At 50.4% G+C, this 14,987-nt stretch overlaps 6 protein-coding genes across 6 annotated transcripts; 4 read left to right on the top strand and 2 right to left on the bottom strand.

Annotated features, from left to right (window-relative positions):
* Positions 1-158: 158 nt before the first annotated feature.
* BDV27DRAFT_137458 (RIC1 family protein) lies at positions 159-3,754 on the bottom strand. Its single transcript, XM_032068997.1, has 5 exons — positions 3,369-3,754; positions 1,925-3,310; positions 1,606-1,873; positions 1,081-1,556; positions 159-1,034 (listed from the first exon to the last, which is right to left on the bottom strand). The coding sequence occupies exons 1-5, from the start codon at positions 3,627-3,629 to the stop codon at positions 258-260; spliced, it is 3,168 nt and encodes a 1,055-aa protein (XP_031921670.1). The 5' UTR covers positions 3,630-3,754; the 3' UTR covers positions 159-257.
* Positions 3,755-3,852: 98 nt separating this feature from the next.
* Positions 3,853-5,277, top strand: BDV27DRAFT_67205 (putative Hsc70 cochaperone (SGT)). Its single transcript, XM_032077267.1, has 3 exons — positions 3,853-3,974; positions 4,036-5,024; positions 5,085-5,277. Exons 1-3 carry the CDS (start codon positions 3,972-3,974, stop codon positions 5,146-5,148), a joined length of 1,056 nt encoding a protein of 351 aa, XP_031921669.1. The 5' UTR covers positions 3,853-3,971; the 3' UTR covers positions 5,149-5,277.
* A 686-nt stretch (positions 5,278-5,963) lies between these two features.
* tim44 (protein translocase subunit TIM44) lies at positions 5,964-7,539 on the bottom strand (the record flags this gene model as incomplete). The annotated part of the gene is made up of 2 exons (XM_032073545.1): positions 5,964-6,639; positions 6,701-7,539. 2 exons carry the CDS (start codon positions 7,537-7,539, stop codon positions 5,964-5,966), a joined length of 1,515 nt encoding a protein of 504 aa, XP_031921668.1.
* Positions 7,540-7,803: 264 nt separating this feature from the next.
* On the top strand, positions 7,804-9,011 carry BDV27DRAFT_137455 (mitochondrial 37S ribosomal protein uS11m). The gene has a single exon (XM_032068996.1). It carries the CDS (start codon positions 7,994-7,996, stop codon positions 8,699-8,701), a length of 708 nt encoding a protein of 235 aa, XP_031921667.1. The 5' UTR covers positions 7,804-7,993; the 3' UTR covers positions 8,702-9,011.
* A 219-nt stretch (positions 9,012-9,230) lies between these two features.
* Positions 9,231-14,050, top strand: BDV27DRAFT_137454 (putative VPS9 domain protein). The gene is made up of 4 exons (XM_032068995.1): positions 9,231-9,540; positions 9,603-9,852; positions 9,911-13,901; positions 13,961-14,050. Exons 1-3 carry the CDS (start codon positions 9,463-9,465, stop codon positions 13,501-13,503), a joined length of 3,921 nt encoding a protein of 1,306 aa, XP_031921666.1. The 5' UTR covers positions 9,231-9,462; the 3' UTR covers positions 13,504-13,901; positions 13,961-14,050.
* Positions 14,051-14,119: 69 nt separating this feature from the next.
* BDV27DRAFT_137452 (uncharacterized protein) lies at positions 14,120-14,961 on the top strand. The gene has a single exon (XM_032068994.1). It carries the CDS (start codon positions 14,201-14,203, stop codon positions 14,480-14,482), a length of 282 nt encoding a protein of 93 aa, XP_031921665.1. The 5' UTR covers positions 14,120-14,200; the 3' UTR covers positions 14,483-14,961.
* Positions 14,962-14,987: the final 26 nt, after the last annotated feature.

The raw sequence follows: 14,987 nt of genomic DNA, 5'->3' as shown, positions 1-14,987 counted from the left end.
GTTGGGTTGGGGGGTGTGCTTGTTTGTTTATTTTTAATTGTTGGTTTGGGTATGTTGTGGGGAGTGGATTGATACCTACCTATGCATGGAATGAAGTGATGATGATCATCTATAGATATATGTATTTATTGTAAGGTTATTATCAAAGGCAAATGGATTTCAACGATTCAATCGAGTTATGCTATGGATTTGGTTATGTATGGCTATGTATGGTTGCGGGGATGGTATGTTATGTTATGTACAGATGTGGCAATATATCAGGAAACTTCGTCAACGCTGTCCATTCTGTCTTGGGTCCGGGATGTGTTGCTCCCCTGGCGAGATATGCTTTGACGGGGTGAGACAGATGATGCGGCAGAGAGTGACGACCAGGATGGTGTGATTGCTAGGCCGAGTCCTTTGACACTTGTTCCGGATCCGTTTAGGCCTGCCCCAGGGAGGCCCCCGTTTCGGAGACCCGTTCGCTCAATAGCTCGTCGGAGCATCTCGCCTGACCTGTCGAGAGCAATGAGGAACCTTGCCAGCTCGGCGCAAAGTTCCCAGTCGCCTTTTTGCGAGGCTAACACGAGCAGTCGAACGACATAGTCTTCAATGGGTGCCTCGTGGCCATCGTCATCTTCAAACGCCTGTAACACTAGAAGGTAGCCGACGGCTGTCTTTAGAGAGTCGAGTCTGAGAGCCTGCTCAAACAGGTCTCTTGGAGGTGGGAGATAGGTGAAGAGAGTGCGCCATGAACGAAGCTCGGTCTTTCGCGTGCATTGAACAACAATGTCCAAATACACCCGCGCAGGAAGCGAGGCTTGAAGGAAGGAGATAACCGATGGGAGTAGAGGATCATGCTTCTGCGAAGGGTCCTCCAGTTTGCTATCTCGACTTTCGTTGTCGACTTCGTCGTCCAAAACGTGGTGAAGGAGGATTTCGAGGGCATGCGGGAAGTATGAAAGATGGGAGAAATGCTGACATAGTGACAGCGCAGCCGGCATATCTCCATGAATTAAGGAATATTGCAAGAAGTACGGAAGGAAGAGGTGTGTCTGTATCGTTAGTCAAGGGGCTATTGCAAAGGTAGGTTTGACTCACTCGAATGGCAAACTTCAGCACAGCAAAAGTGGTATCGCGTCGTTGGGTCATTTCTGACTCGACTCCCAAAGCAATGCCCTTGTTCAACAAAACGGATAGAGGATAAAAGTCTAGGGGTATCTCAATCGCTTTCGGGGCATCTTCTCGTCGCAGGACATCTTGCACATCACCCCAAGCAAGGAGGTCTTTGCCACAAAAGGTCCAGAGAGAGTCTCTCAATGATAAGGTATGATGATGCATATTCAAAGCCATTTCAGCGGACGGGCTGGCCGGAAGAGATTCCTCCATGGGGGGAGCAAAGTTGAATGACAATTGGTCACGCATCAGAATGTAGTACTCGACATCATGCGATACCACCCGCATGTCATACTTCAAATCTCCGGCGGGCGATTGAGACGGCTGTAGCAGAACTAAATTGCCGTCGACCAAAAGAAGAACAGAAGCCACTTTCACATCTTGAGATGGGTCGCCATCACCTGGTGTTGTCAGACCAGCAACATGCACACATGGGATAGACACACTCACGCATTTGATCTTCCGGCAAGACCCAGCTGATCGCCCGGACTCGCGTGGGCGCTCGCACAATGCCGTTAAACGCAATTTGGCCGACTGGAACAAGTGTGATTCGAGTGTGCATTGAATTAATAATGAAGTGATAGAGGATGTTATCATATGTGTAGACGAGGATAGAGTCCTCCCCCGACGGGCCGATGAAGACCACGGGTGAAGGGAGATATTCAATGTGCAAGATCGATTGATTATTCAGGGGCAGCTCTCGTGAGTATAAACGCAGCTATATCAGTTAGTTCGATACAACGCATTCTTGATAAGATATGGCACGCACCTCGTATGACCCGTCGCTTTCGATGGCGGCTATCAAGATATGTCCGTACCAGCACATACCACCCCGAACTGCAAACGAGTTCTCCATTTTAGAGTCCTCAAAGACTTTCCAGCGTCCGCTACTGACACTGTAATGTGCTAAGCCTCTTCTACCTGCGATTGCTACGTATCTCCCATCCTGGGACACTACGCTGGAACGAATTGGCCACTGTGAGTGGAGGTAGGTCGGGGGATATTGCGCATGATGCCAGAGGGAGTCCTTGCCGGAGATAGTCATAAGGTCGGGTAAGTCATGCCCTCGATACAGAATGATCTCGGTTCCAGTTTGTAGTAAGCCTCTAGCCAGATTAGCGGATGAAAAGCAGCCTGTCAAAGCGCTCCGTGCCGTCTCCAGAATCCATAGGCGGCGATCATTCTGTGCGGTCAAAATAATATCTGAGCCTCCACCTATCCAGCATCCATATGAGACCCCTGTTAGCCAATCCTCGGCATTGGTCTCAGCAAGAGACCTGTCCGTCGAGAAACTATTTCCTCCCGGCTTGCCGAACACGCTCCATGTTGTCCAACCACGTTCATAGCCTGCAAAGAGACAGTATCCATCCGGCGAGTAGGACATGAAGCTTAAATTGCCTGTTGTATGAGGCGATGCTGGGAGTTGCAGTTTATGAGATAGTGGGACATTTCCAAGGTAGTCTTTAGCGGTATACACGAAGATGTCACCGTTGGCGCAGTTCACAGTAAGCAGCGAGAACCGAGCATTGACGGCAACCCTGAGCGCTTTCTCGCCGTCGTTTTTCGGATTGTGGAAGCAGTGACCGTTGAAGAGCTTCTTTGGGTTCTCCGGGTCACGCGAGCCCTCGGGTACGCGTTGAACTGCGTACGCCTGTCCTTCATTTGTAACCCAAACCAAGAGGTTGATAGCACGATCGTACACCATCTCTGTAATAGATGTCCGCTTAGACACACTCAATATACGGCTTAGCAATTCCGAGGTCGTTTGGGTGCCTTGCGCATCAGGTGTCCATCTAATGCATTGAATTGCCGCGGGTTTAACGGTAGCAACCACAAGCTCGTTGTCCAGCGCCAGAGCTTTCACAATTCCGGACTCTATCTTAATAGCCATCCTGAAGCGAATACTGGCATCCCGGACGCCATTCGCATCTTCCTCGCGGGCAAGCTGCTGCCGGCGGGTTTGGGTAGAGTGATCGAAATGCTGCTGATAAACATAACCATGTGGATCGGTAGCAACCGTATAGGTGAGGAGGTATCCGTTAAGCGTCTGAACAACGATTATCGTCGAGTCGGGGTGCATCAGCAAAGCTACATTTGGACCATAAGTGCTAAGCGACGAAGCGGATCGGGCGACAGCAGCGACAACAGCGGTCGGCTAGGGGCCAGTCAACACATGTATACGTCGAAGGAGGTATCACTCAACCGAGACATACTCTTGTTTGCCACACAACTATTGAAGTAGCCGTCATAGTCGCAAACATATGACCACTCCGAGAGACGCAGAGGCCGTCAATGGCCTCGTCAGCCCAGGCAACCTCCGCCTTGGACGGTTCCTTGGGTCCATTATCATTCAGCGACAGTCTCTGTTCCACAGAGCGCTCCAAATCTAATTCTTCATTATCGTCGGACGGCACGAAGGGAATCGCAGGGCCATTGACCGCATAGACCCGAGGTACTCCATTGGGCCAGTACATGGCTCGTCACAGGTGAGAAAGTCGTGAAGAGCGAGCTGACATTGAGTCATCTTCGTCAGGCGTAGAAAAGTTATTCTGTCGGACTCGGGACAGAGTCAATCCCAGGATAACCGACCATAATCATCTAATACTTTTTCCGACTGCGACGTATAGAAACGCAAATTGTATATCGGATGATGAGGGTGACGGCAGCAACGGCTATCACGTGCACGGGAGCTTGCAGGCAAACGTGCCAAACAGAGTTACTGCTTTAGTCCCCGCATCAAAATCCCCCGCGACGGTGATCGTTCTTCAGACAAGTGAAGCACTTTCTACAGCGATACCCCGGCGGATTTTTATATTATGGCATGAGTCCTAGGTTGCGCATCCTGTGTTCACTGCCGTTGCTAACATACCTCATCTCTAGGCTCCTACCGAGTCCAAGAAGCGCTTGGCGCTTGCAATCATCGACTTTCTGGGCTCCAGCTTGAAGGATGGAACCCTTACTGCTGATGACGCAGAATCGATCGAAATCGCTCAGTCGTGCATCGCGGATACCTTCAAGGTTGATCCTTCCAATGAAGCTGCTGTGAAGGAGGCTGTCGGCGGTCAGTCTCTTGCTAGCATCTATAGTGTATACGAGAAGCTCCGCAATAAGGGTGACTCTGCTAGTGCCGGAGCGCAGGCCAGCTCCAGCCAGAAGCCCCAAGCCGGTGCTCCTACTGCCGAGTCTGATAAGCTGAAGTCGGAGGGTAACGCTGCCATGGCACGCAAGGACTACAATTCCGCTATCGATCTCTACACCAAGGCTTTGTCCATTGCCCCCTCCAACCCTATCTACCTCTCCAACCGCGCTGCTGCCTATTCTGCCTCCGGTCAGCACGAGAAGGCAGCCGAGGATGCCGAGCTCGCCACTGCTGTCGATCCCAAGTATTCCAAGGCATGGAGCCGTCTGGGTCTTGCTCGCTTCGACCTGGCTGATTTCCACGGCGCTAAGGAGGCCTATGAGAAGGGTATCGAGGCTGAAGGCAATGGCGGCAGTGAGGCCATGAAGAGAGGTTTGGAGACCTCCAAGAGAAAGATCGCGGAATCTACTCGTGGTGCCGAACCTCCTGCTGATGCTGTTGACGATGCCGCTGGAGCTAGCCGTGGTGCTGGTGGCATGCCGGATCTCTCTTCCCTCGCCGGCTTGATGGGTGGCGGCCGCGGTGGCGGTGGCGGCGGCATGCCCGACCTTAGCTCCCTCATGAGTAACCCTATGTTCTCCAGCATGGCTCAGAATCTGATGAGCAACCCGGACATGCTCAACAACCTCATGAGCAACCCTCAGTTGAGGCAGATGGCAGAGAACTTCGGCAGTGGTGGTGGAATGCCAGATATGTCAAGCCTTATGAGTGACCCTAACATTGCTGACATGTAAGTCCTACACTTGTGTAAATGACAATGTTGTGCTCTGAAGCTAATTAATTTGTGCAGGGCTCGGAATCTAATGGGTGGTGGTGGTGGTGGTGGTGCCGGTGGTGCCGGACGTGGTCAATAAATACGAGACTGCTCTGATGTTTATTACATTCCTGATATCTCGCTTACTTTGAGGAATCATTCATATTAAATATTTTTCACCTACACTTAGCTATGTACATCTCAGCAAAACTTGGTCCTTATGTTACGGAGTGAATATAAATATATAGTTATGTCTACGATTAGGCCAACGGTAACAAAAATTCGATTCTCTTCAAAATCTAAGTTTATTTTGCATGAGTAGAGTATTTAAATACTAGTAGCCAATGGGTCTCTTGAGTAGCGTAGGGAAAAGTTTTATAAGTAATAAGTTCTCATGGCTATAGGACTATAATATATAATGGCAAACAAGCTGGACATATATCCAGATGCAAGTGATGGGGAGAGTGGAGCGTTGATCTTGCAGTCAATAGCAGCAAACGCCGAATACGCCAGGCAAACCATTAAACCAACTTATGTATGGAAATGACACTGTTACCGTGGGCTGAGGTATCGCCTTCCAGTCGCGTGTGTACCGGAGAAGCTGAAACCCACACCAAGGCAGCAGTCGGGGAAATGGATACAAAGAGAGAAAAGGAAGAAAAAAAAAGAACATCCAGCAAAATTAGCAATGGCTACTATCACACATAACCTGAAGCACTGGTTCCACCTGGCTCTATGAGTTTTGGGAAGTTCATATTGTACAGTCGGATGATATCAAAACAATGGAGAAGAGAAATATTGGGGAGGTAATTCATCAAAAATCGCCGATAATCAAGACATGGTTGGTCGGTTATAATATGATCGTCGAATGAGGAAGAATGGATACGCTGAAGGGAAAAATGTGTTCGGGGCCGTTTAGATGTAGTCACGAGCAGCCTTCTGCAACTCGATCAATCTCCAACCCCGGGTCTCCGGGTTATTAACATCTTCCGGTATCCTCGTGAGACCAATGGCGTAAGTGACCAGCTGGACCTTATCCTCCATACCAGCGGCAAGCTCGCCGGTCTTCACGTTCTTGTACACATGTACTTCCTGTGAACGGCAGGTCACCACGAACACAGGAATATCGCCAGGGTCCAACATACGGGCGTTCATGACTTCAACACCACGGACATCGAGGATACGACCATCGGACTTGAGACCGGCAGTTGTGTACTGTTTGGCGAGGGCGGCGTAGACGCTGAATTGAGCGTCGGAGAGCCAAAGCTTGAGGGTCTCAACATCACCCTTGACGTACGCGTCCAAAACCTCAGGAAGGATATATTCACGCATCTCCCGTAAGAATTCCTCCATCTGGAAGTTGGGATCCATTTCACGGAACTTCTTAATGACTTGAGCAGTTTCATTTTCAGCAAAGAATCCAGCCACGCGGTCGGAAATGCTGCGGGCAGTGCTGATCAATGGGTTCTCAGACTCGTTATAGGTTTCCTTGAAAGCGAAGAGTTTCTGCATCATAGGGTTGGAGTCCTTGAAGTCGCGCCATGACTCCTTCCAGGCAGAGTCCTTATGAAGTGTGACGTTGGTACCGGCACTGGGAGGGAGCGCAAGGTTAGCAACGGAATGACCAATACAATCTTGGGAGAGCGACTTACTTTGGATCTTCAACCATGGGTTCGATCCGCTTACCAGCCTTCAATTCCAACTCTTCACGCTTCTTCCTTAATCTGCGGCGCTCTTCCTTGTCAATATAGCCACCATAACGGGAGCTACTGCCATCGTCGATGGCATCCTTGACGTTCTTGTAAGCCTCAGTCTCTCGCACGGGCCGCGTCGCCTTCTCGATTCCAGAACCGGTCGCGTTAACACCCTTTCGGATACCCTTAACGACGGGAGTATTCCATGTCCAGGAAGCTCCTTTGCCAAGGGCTTGACCGGTTGACTTCAAGGCAGCTCCGGTTTTAGTCGCAGCCGCTCCATGGGCGGCTTCGTAGGCGGCACGAGCCTTCTTAATGTTCTCATTCTCTGTGAACTGATGTGCTGAAGATGCAAGAGCCTTGGTGGACTCGTTCCACTCCTTGGAGGCCTTGAACTCTGACTGCAGAGTCTCTCTGAAGACCTGCCAGGGAGTCTTGTCTCCGTGAGGAGGGGGAGGAGGCGCATTCTTCTTTTCCTCCTCAGACTTGCCTTCATCCTTTTCCTCCTTAGATTCCTTAGATTCCTTGGATTCCTCGGGTTCTTTCTCCTTCTTCTGTTCTTGTTGTTGCCAGCGAGAAGTGCTGACATGGAAGGATCGCGTGAGTGGAAGAGCAGCGTACGGGGAAAGGATTTGGGAGACAGGACGGGTTGCGCGTTCGGTATTGGAGGAAAGGGAGATTCTGGCTGTAGGCGATGTCGATGAGGAGTAAGCCTGGATGGATGACCGTTGAGAAGCAGCTGTTCTCAAACTCGGTACTTGAGACCGCAAGGTGGCCGTCCGCGCGGTGGCCGACATTCTAGTAGCCGAAATCATGCTATGTATGATATGAATAGATGTCAGAAGGATGAAAAAGAGGACTCAAAAAGAGTATGAGATCAGCAATGCCCCGAGGGTGAAGGGGAATTGAAGGAGTCGGATGTGGAGGCGAGGAAGAAGCGATTTCGGCCGCGGAGTCAATGGAGAGGGAGAAAGAAAAAGTTGAGATGCAAATGCCAAGACTCGAAAATTCGGGCCCTTTTCCGCCGCCTTCTGTCCCGAACCACCGTTGCGCCGTTCACGATCTCAACTGCCCGAGGTACTTTGCGACCAGATCGACCTATTTACTTAGGATTGCCCAATTGCCTTCGTTTGCGTGACACACCCCGTATCATCGCCCTCCTGTTTTCCCTGCGTTGGTCGGTCTCTCCGCCACGCTCTTTCCGACTACTTTCGTCGCATATCCCCGACATTTCTGCCTCCCTAGCAAAAGATGAACACTACGTTTGCGAGTTCCCTGTTGAAGGCGTTGCCTTCAGTTGGTCGGCAATGCCAACTTCATACCTCTTCGATTCGGCTCATCAGACCGTTCTCCTCAACCCATGGAACATCCGCGTCGGATGCTAAAGACAAGACCCGGCAAATTGAGAGACAGATTCTGAAAGCGAAGCCCGAGGCAGCCACCGATGAGAACTCTGCACTCTCCGCGATCACCAAGATGATGCAGGGAGAGAGGACTCGCACGAATCAGAATGTGAGCCGTGATTACTCCAGGATGGCAGAGAGCCTGGAAGCCGAAATGATTAAGCAACCCTACGCCGACCGTGCTCCTCCGCATCACCTACACGTCTTCTCACATAAGCATAACACCATTTTGACCTTGACACGACCTAATGGTAACCCGCTGTTATCGATGAGCTGCGGTCATCTCGGCTTCCGCAAAGGGCACCGTTCGGGATACGACCCAGCATACCAATTGACGTCCCATGTGTTCGGTCAGATGCAGGAACGGGGCTATCTTCTTGATATCAATCGCCTGGAGATCGTATTTCGCGGGTTTGGACTGGGCCGTGAGGCTTTCACCAAGGTTCTGCTGGGTAACGAGGGTAAGAACATTCGTGGGCTGGTCAGCCGCGTAACGGACTCGACTCGTATAAAGTTTGGTGGTACCAGGAGCAGGAAGGTGCGGAGACTGGGTTAGATCCTTTCATATCTTGGGTTTCGGGGCGGCCTTCTCTGGTCATACATCCACCTGGGAATGCTGTGGTTGAAGGGCAATGCCGTTCTACCATTCTCGACTTATTAGTATCTTGAGTGGCGGCAGAGAATGTTACCTGCCATGCGGTATGTCTCCAGCATTGATAACCGAATCACAGCCCAGCATTGTATATGCATCTGTTGGAGGGAAAGAGAAGAGAGGCTCTTTTGAAATGGTTTGTTCTGTCACTTATATCTGTATATTAGCCAATTTGGTACCGGGAATACACGGGATATTTTTCAATCATGCGAGATCTTCATAATCCTCCTACGTATAGTAGTAATGAACTGCTAGTTTACCTGCTTTATGTGGTTCTATGCGATTGGCATCAGATTGTTGTCTAGATTCCAATCCGTCAACAAGTTAGTATTGCCTAATGCGGTATAGCGCGCTGAGCTCTTGCGGCCTCCGCGAAAGCTGTTGTAACTGAAACGCTGCTTCTCCTTGTCCTGGACCATTGATTTTCCCGAGATTTACATAATTTGCGTCATCTTTCGTTTATCATCTCTTTTGCTTTTAGTAGCTTTGACTGCGCCATTTCCCAGCACGTTGAGTTTCTGTTTATATCTCGCCCGCAAGCACATGCGCCGGAGCTGCTCCTCCCCTGTGGCGATCGAGCAGCGCAAATCCCCTCTTGAATTGAACCACAACGACTTGATGAAGTCTGGAGTTTTCTCACTGGGACGTCGTCCAAGACCGTTTGGATGCACCCTCTAAACCCTTTCCTGCGTGCCTTCTTCCGAAGCACTGTTCCGGGGCAGTGTATACCGACAGAGAACCATGTACGTCCAGCGGAACTATGCGGGGCTATACTTGAGTGACGGGCTTTAACATCATTCTTTAGGTTCTCCTTGTTCCTGTGACCGAATCACTAATCGGCTCCCGCGATCGTGAGTCGTCTCTCTACTATTCCGATCTCGTCGTCTCCGAAGAATTTCTAGGCAGCCATGCGCTCCGAATTCCCGTCACAAATGGAACCGCCGGAACAAAGGATGATCTGAATGTCCGCGACAGTAGGGGGAAGGCAAAGCAGGTGACTACCGTCAATGGCCGCACTGTAATCATAAAAGAGAATTCAGTTTATAGCAATAAAGGTGGGGGAAAGGGAGACCGTTCCTTAGTTCTTTCTCGTGTGCTAAACCGCATTTCTAGGGTTCAAGTCCTTGACCCAAGCCCAGCTGCTGTCTGACGCCCTCTATTACACACCAAGCAACGGGTCCCAACCATGGCTTATCTACTACATCTCCCGACCATTAATCGGTTCGTTCGAACCCGGCAAGATCATTTCTGCTGTGGTGCCAGGGACACTGCCAAAGAGGAGTATTTCAGGCAGCAGTGCCAAGTCTGGGGAGTCGGTCTCCTCGCCCGCAAAGAAGGAGATCAAGACCTTTGCAGAACTACTGTCACATTTCCCAATGATCGCAAGGCAGATGCAACCTGGGTTAGAGAGATTATTCCGGGAATTCGGGAAAGAATTAGGCAAACCATTACCTCCCCCTCCATCACGCTCCCCTGTATTGTCCGAAGATTTTGACTGGAAACGTGACCGCGATGAAGCACCTATCGATGAGACTGCCTCCGTACGCAGTTCATCGTCCCGATTTAAAGATGGGCTTCCATTCAACTCGGAAGAGTACTTTGAAGATGATGAGGACCTCATGCGTCGCAGCCTGGAGACAGCGGTTACCGCAGCCATTGACCTCTTTCGATTGGTGGACAAACAACAGTTGTCTTTTCTCGGTGCCACGACTGATCTGACTGGACCTCTTGTCGAGAGATTGATCGAACGCTACGTTGCTGAGCAGGTGCACGAATCTCTTCTTTTCCCCCGCCTTTGTAGTTTCCGCCAGCCCGAAGATACGGAGTTGGACACAAGGATCCGCCAGATGGAGAGCATAGACGTTTCGCAGGTGGGAATAGTCGTTGAGGGTGGTCGAGAAGGCAAGCGGGAGTTACTGCAGCGTCTTGGTAAAGCAGTGGAGGAGTTCCGCAAAATGCTGGATGCCAAATGTCCCCATGATATGCTGAACATCTTGCTGGAAACGGTAAAGATCCTGTCGTATCCTGGTAATTATGATAAAGCCGACCCACAAGCATCTGAGAAGCAGAATGCACCTGTAACAGTGAACGCTGATGTTTTGGTTTCATTGTTGCTTGTCGTGGTCATTAGATCTCAAACCAAGCATTTACAAGCACGATTGTTGTATATGCAGCACTTCATCTATGTTGACGATGTTGACAGTGGAGAAATGGGCTACGCTCTGAGTACTTTTGAAGCAGTCCTTACGTACCTTGTGACTGATTCTGCAGGCCTTCGAAGATCGAGCATCCGGAACAAGCGCTTATGGAATGCAACTAAAACTGGACGCATTGCTGATATGAGAGCTATCCTGGAACCAGACGGTAGTCAAGACTCGATAGATGATATTCCTTGTGAACCTGAAGGGAGTCGAGTTCTATTCAGAACCGACGAGGACAATGAACATGATCGACTTCCGTTGTCCCTGCCCATCCTTGGTGGGCGCAACGAAAGCAATGGTGAACTAGCGATTCATGATACCCCATCGGATACACCACCTTTAGCACACGTATTCCCTTTTCAGGCATGGGCAAGCAGCTCTCCACCGGAAGAAATCCGGCGCCCTATCAAGAAGGTTTCCATGGATGTCCGCAGTCTATCCGAGTCTTCGGCTATTTCATTCGCTTCTCGTACGACGACGATGGGGTCCATGACGAGTACGATCGAAGGAGACAGCTCAATTGAGACGTTAACAAAGACCCAGGATCCCGCCGGCCATTCGATTCCCATGATGGCAGTTGAGAATCGCCAACCAGAAGCCCTGAAGTACCTACTCACTCTGGAGGAGTACTATCCCCTAGAAGACATTCTTGATGATACGAATACAGATGGAACGACATTATTGAATGCAGCTGTCCAACTTGCGCACACCGAGATGGTAGACATCATACTCGACTACCTCTCCAGCACAACAGACGAGCAAACGATCGTCTCCTACTTGAGGAAGTCAGATATTCATGGACGCACTGTCGCTCATTATCTCTTCAGCACTCCTTCAGTGATGCATAAGCTGGAAACATTGCTTCCCTGGCGTCAACGTGATAAGCATGGGCAGACGCCGCTGTTTGCTCTATGTAGATCCTACGATCACCCTGACTACAGCTCGATGGTTAAGGAGGCGTTGACGGCTGCTCAGAAATCTCAAGGCGATGGCCGGCCACTGCGTCTGGACGACCATATTGATGCGAAAGGGAATACTTTGCTCCATATCGTTAGTGACCCTGATATTACCATTAAGATTCTGCAAGAATGCGATTGTGATCCAAATGCGACGAATGACAAGAGGTTCACCCCTTTGATGATGGCCAGCAAATATGGCCGCATCGATCAAGTTCGGATTCTTTTCATGGACCCTAGGGTGGATGTGCATCTTAAAGAGGCCCGTGGACTTACGGCTGTTGAACTTGCGAAGGATGATGAAGTGCGAAACCGCATTGATGATCTGATTCTCATCTCCAATCCGCCTTCAGCAACGGACGACCCCTCCGGCCGGGTCACCACCGTAGTCCGTTCATTCTTCGTGGAAGATGCAACCGTACGCTTTGTTCTCAAGTCGGGGGCCCCCAATCCTCCGCCGAATTCCGCCGAATCCAGGCTGGCGCCTACCACCAGCTACACCGTGACAACGTGTAAACGCACATACACAGACTTCGAGAATCTCGCAAAATGGCTTTCCATTGAGCACCCCGCTTCATACATGCCCTTGCTCTCTGATTTCCGCTCTCCCTTCCAGATCCACTCGAAGCCATCTCGCTCGGTTCTTCACGACATGCAGGCAAAGCTAGATAGGTTTCTCAAGATTTTACTCTCTCACCCAACCTTTTCAACCCACGAAATGCTCTGGGAGTTCTTTCTCGTCCCAGAACTCCAGCCGGAGATGATGGCCGATCGGTCTCGTCGCAAAGCGCAAGTACTCTACGAGTCAATCGCAGACGACTATGAGCCCGTGACCCAGGAGGGTATGCGTGAGACGGAGCAGTTCGTTACACATGCACAAGACATGGTTCGCGCTGTCCATGCCAACACGCGAAGTCTGATCCGTCGCGGCTACGCTCTACAGAACTCTGCCTCCGACATAGCGGATGCATTGGGTCTATGTTCCTCCGCCATCTCAACCCTTAAGGAACCTACCAATGCTCTTCCCCAGTCCCATGTCGACGCATTTAGTCGCTACGCCGCTCACCTCTCAACCTCCTCATCCGACTCCTCTCCCCTCCTCCAGTTCCTGAACAACGTCACCTCCATCGACAACACCACATCCGCCATTCTAGACTCGCTCTCCCGCCCCATCAACGTAATATCCACCCTCACATCGACATCCCGTTCCCTCTCCCGCTCCCGCTCCTCCCTAGTGTCCTCCTCGCTCCCTCGAAAATTCAACCTTAACTTCCCCGGCCTTGAAGAATCCCGCCAAAAGTCTGTCCGCGACCTAGAAAACAAGATCCAGGAATCTGAAACTCAGATCGCCCGCCTATCCCGCGAGATCACCTGGAACAAAGATGTGGTCGTCAGCGAACTAGCTGGCTGGACAACTTGGAGGGAGAAAGTCGGTCGAGATGCGATCCGTGCTTTCGCAAAGGCTACTCTTGTCCGTGAGAAGGAGCGAGGAAAGAGACTTGAGCGGTGTCTGAGGAGTGTGCGTCAATCGGATAATCGTGCAGCATAATTAAATAGACTAGTCTTTTTCCTTCTTGCCTTGTTGTAGAATTAGGGCTATGTTTTATCATCGTGCGTTCTTTGCGAGGTGTTGTCTATCTGTTCTTCTAACTTTTCTCTTATACTGAGGATGGGTGTCTTTTTTTTTTTTAATGATGATATGAGGAAGTGTATAAGATATCTTCTGTTTGCAGGTTTTATTTATATAACAAACCTTTAAAATGTCCAACCAAAGCAGAGCGGCTCGATTGCTTTGAGCCTCCGACCAGGCTGAGTTGGCAGCTGTTGTGTCGTATATCAATCACAACATTAACCACAACCACGGTGAAGATGGGCTGCAGTGACACAATGAAAGGTTCTCAAGACAGAAAAATCAATAAAGGCTTCCATCTCGCTCCAAAAGTCAAGGTGAGGAGAGGTAGCTACTTTCACGTCTACGTACACCGCTGACGCCTAGAAATGTTAAGTGGCTGTACAGCGAGCCCGATAAGTCTGCTAAATACGTACAACACACGACCTCGACAATTAGATCACAGGCCCTCACGCGCCACGAGAACGACTTTGCTAACCAACCTACTTCTGAATTCAAAGCACTGGTGATCGACGAGGTTGATAAGGAATCCCTCGTACACGGTGAGCAGCTGGGAAGAACAACGAAACCAGTGCCAGTGCGACTGGTGAAGATTGCCGCTGAGAATGCGTCACAAATGGCTATCCTGTCGTGGCGCTGGGACGGCAATCTTCGTGACTCTCGAAATATTGCCAGCGCAGTACAGGTTGCCAAGTCTATGTCTATCAAGTACCTATTCGTTGCTCTGATCTCTATTGATCAAACCCTAGACGGCGATTCCCTAATCGAAGAAGTCCTGGCATTTTCGACACTGTACAAGACAATCACCGTGATAGTTGCTTACGACAAGGTCAACGAGGATTTCGACAAGACCACCGACCGCCCGTGGATCTGTAGTGAGATGCGACTCTACCGATAGAACCCCGGCCAAATCATTTATGTTGGCCATTGCAATCAGGGTACAGATCGTAGGCCCGTCTACAGCTTTGTTGGACCCCCTCATCGAAGAAGTTTGCTCATACGCTATGTGCGGGCTTATGCTTTCTTTAATCGCCTCGACAAAAACTGGACTGTGAGCTTCCTTGAGACTATTATCCGTGTTCTCTCCGACGACGTTGGCATGGCATCGATCCGTGACTTCAAGTTTATCATACCTGCCTACGCTCTCGTCTTGTCGAAGGCTTATGAGACCATGAGCCGAGATGACTATCTCCTGACCGCTGCCATCCTTTGCCGAGCTTCTCTCATATCCACCGATAGACTATGGTGGGATACTAGGGCAGTGAACTATATACGATACAGATTTGGAACTACTCAGATGTACGATGGTTACTCCACAAAGTACAGCATCGACTTAGACGGAATCAAGGTCGCATCGTGGAGCAGCAGCCCCCCCCCCCCCCCCCCCCCCCCCCCCCCCCCCC

The sequence above is a fragment of the Aspergillus caelatus genome, assembly GCF_009193585.1.
Source record: "Aspergillus caelatus strain CBS 763.97 unplaced genomic scaffold BDV27scaffold_321, whole genome shotgun sequence".
Classification (NCBI taxonomy): domain Eukaryota; kingdom Fungi; phylum Ascomycota; class Eurotiomycetes; order Eurotiales; family Aspergillaceae; genus Aspergillus; species Aspergillus caelatus.
The sequence above is the reverse complement of the archived record's forward strand: the minus strand, read 5'-3'. Positions and strand labels throughout refer to the sequence as shown.

Coding starts and splice junctions, on each gene's coding strand:
- BDV27DRAFT_137458 (XM_032068997.1), bottom strand. CDS start 3,629: ATGTACTGGCCCAATGGAGTACCTCGGGTCTATGCGGTCAATGGCCCT. Junction 3,311..3,368: donor TAGTTGTGTGGCAAACAAGA/GTATGTCTCGGT, acceptor ACTGGCCCCTAG/CCGACCGCTGTTGTCGCTGC. Junction 1,874..1,924: donor AAAGCGACGGGTCATACGAG/GTGCGTGCCATA, acceptor TAACTGATATAG/CTGCGTTTATACTCACGAGA.
- BDV27DRAFT_137452 (XM_032068994.1), top strand. CDS start 14,201: ATGGCTATCCTGTCGTGGCGCTGGGACGGCAATCTTCGTGACTCTCGA.
- BDV27DRAFT_67205 (XM_032077267.1), top strand. Junction 5,025..5,084: donor GACCCTAACATTGCTGACAT/GTAAGTCCTACA, acceptor TAATTTGTGCAG/GGCTCGGAATCTAATGGGTG.
- BDV27DRAFT_137455 (XM_032068996.1), top strand. CDS start 7,994: ATGAACACTACGTTTGCGAGTTCCCTGTTGAAGGCGTTGCCTTCAGTT.
- BDV27DRAFT_137454 (XM_032068995.1), top strand. CDS start 9,463: ATGCACCCTCTAAACCCTTTCCTGCGTGCCTTCTTCCGAAGCACTGTT. Junction 9,541..9,602: donor GTATACCGACAGAGAACCAT/GTACGTCCAGCG, acceptor ATCATTCTTTAG/GTTCTCCTTGTTCCTGTGAC. Junction 9,853..9,910: donor TTCAGTTTATAGCAATAAAG/GTGGGGGAAAGG, acceptor CCGCATTTCTAG/GGTTCAAGTCCTTGACCCAA.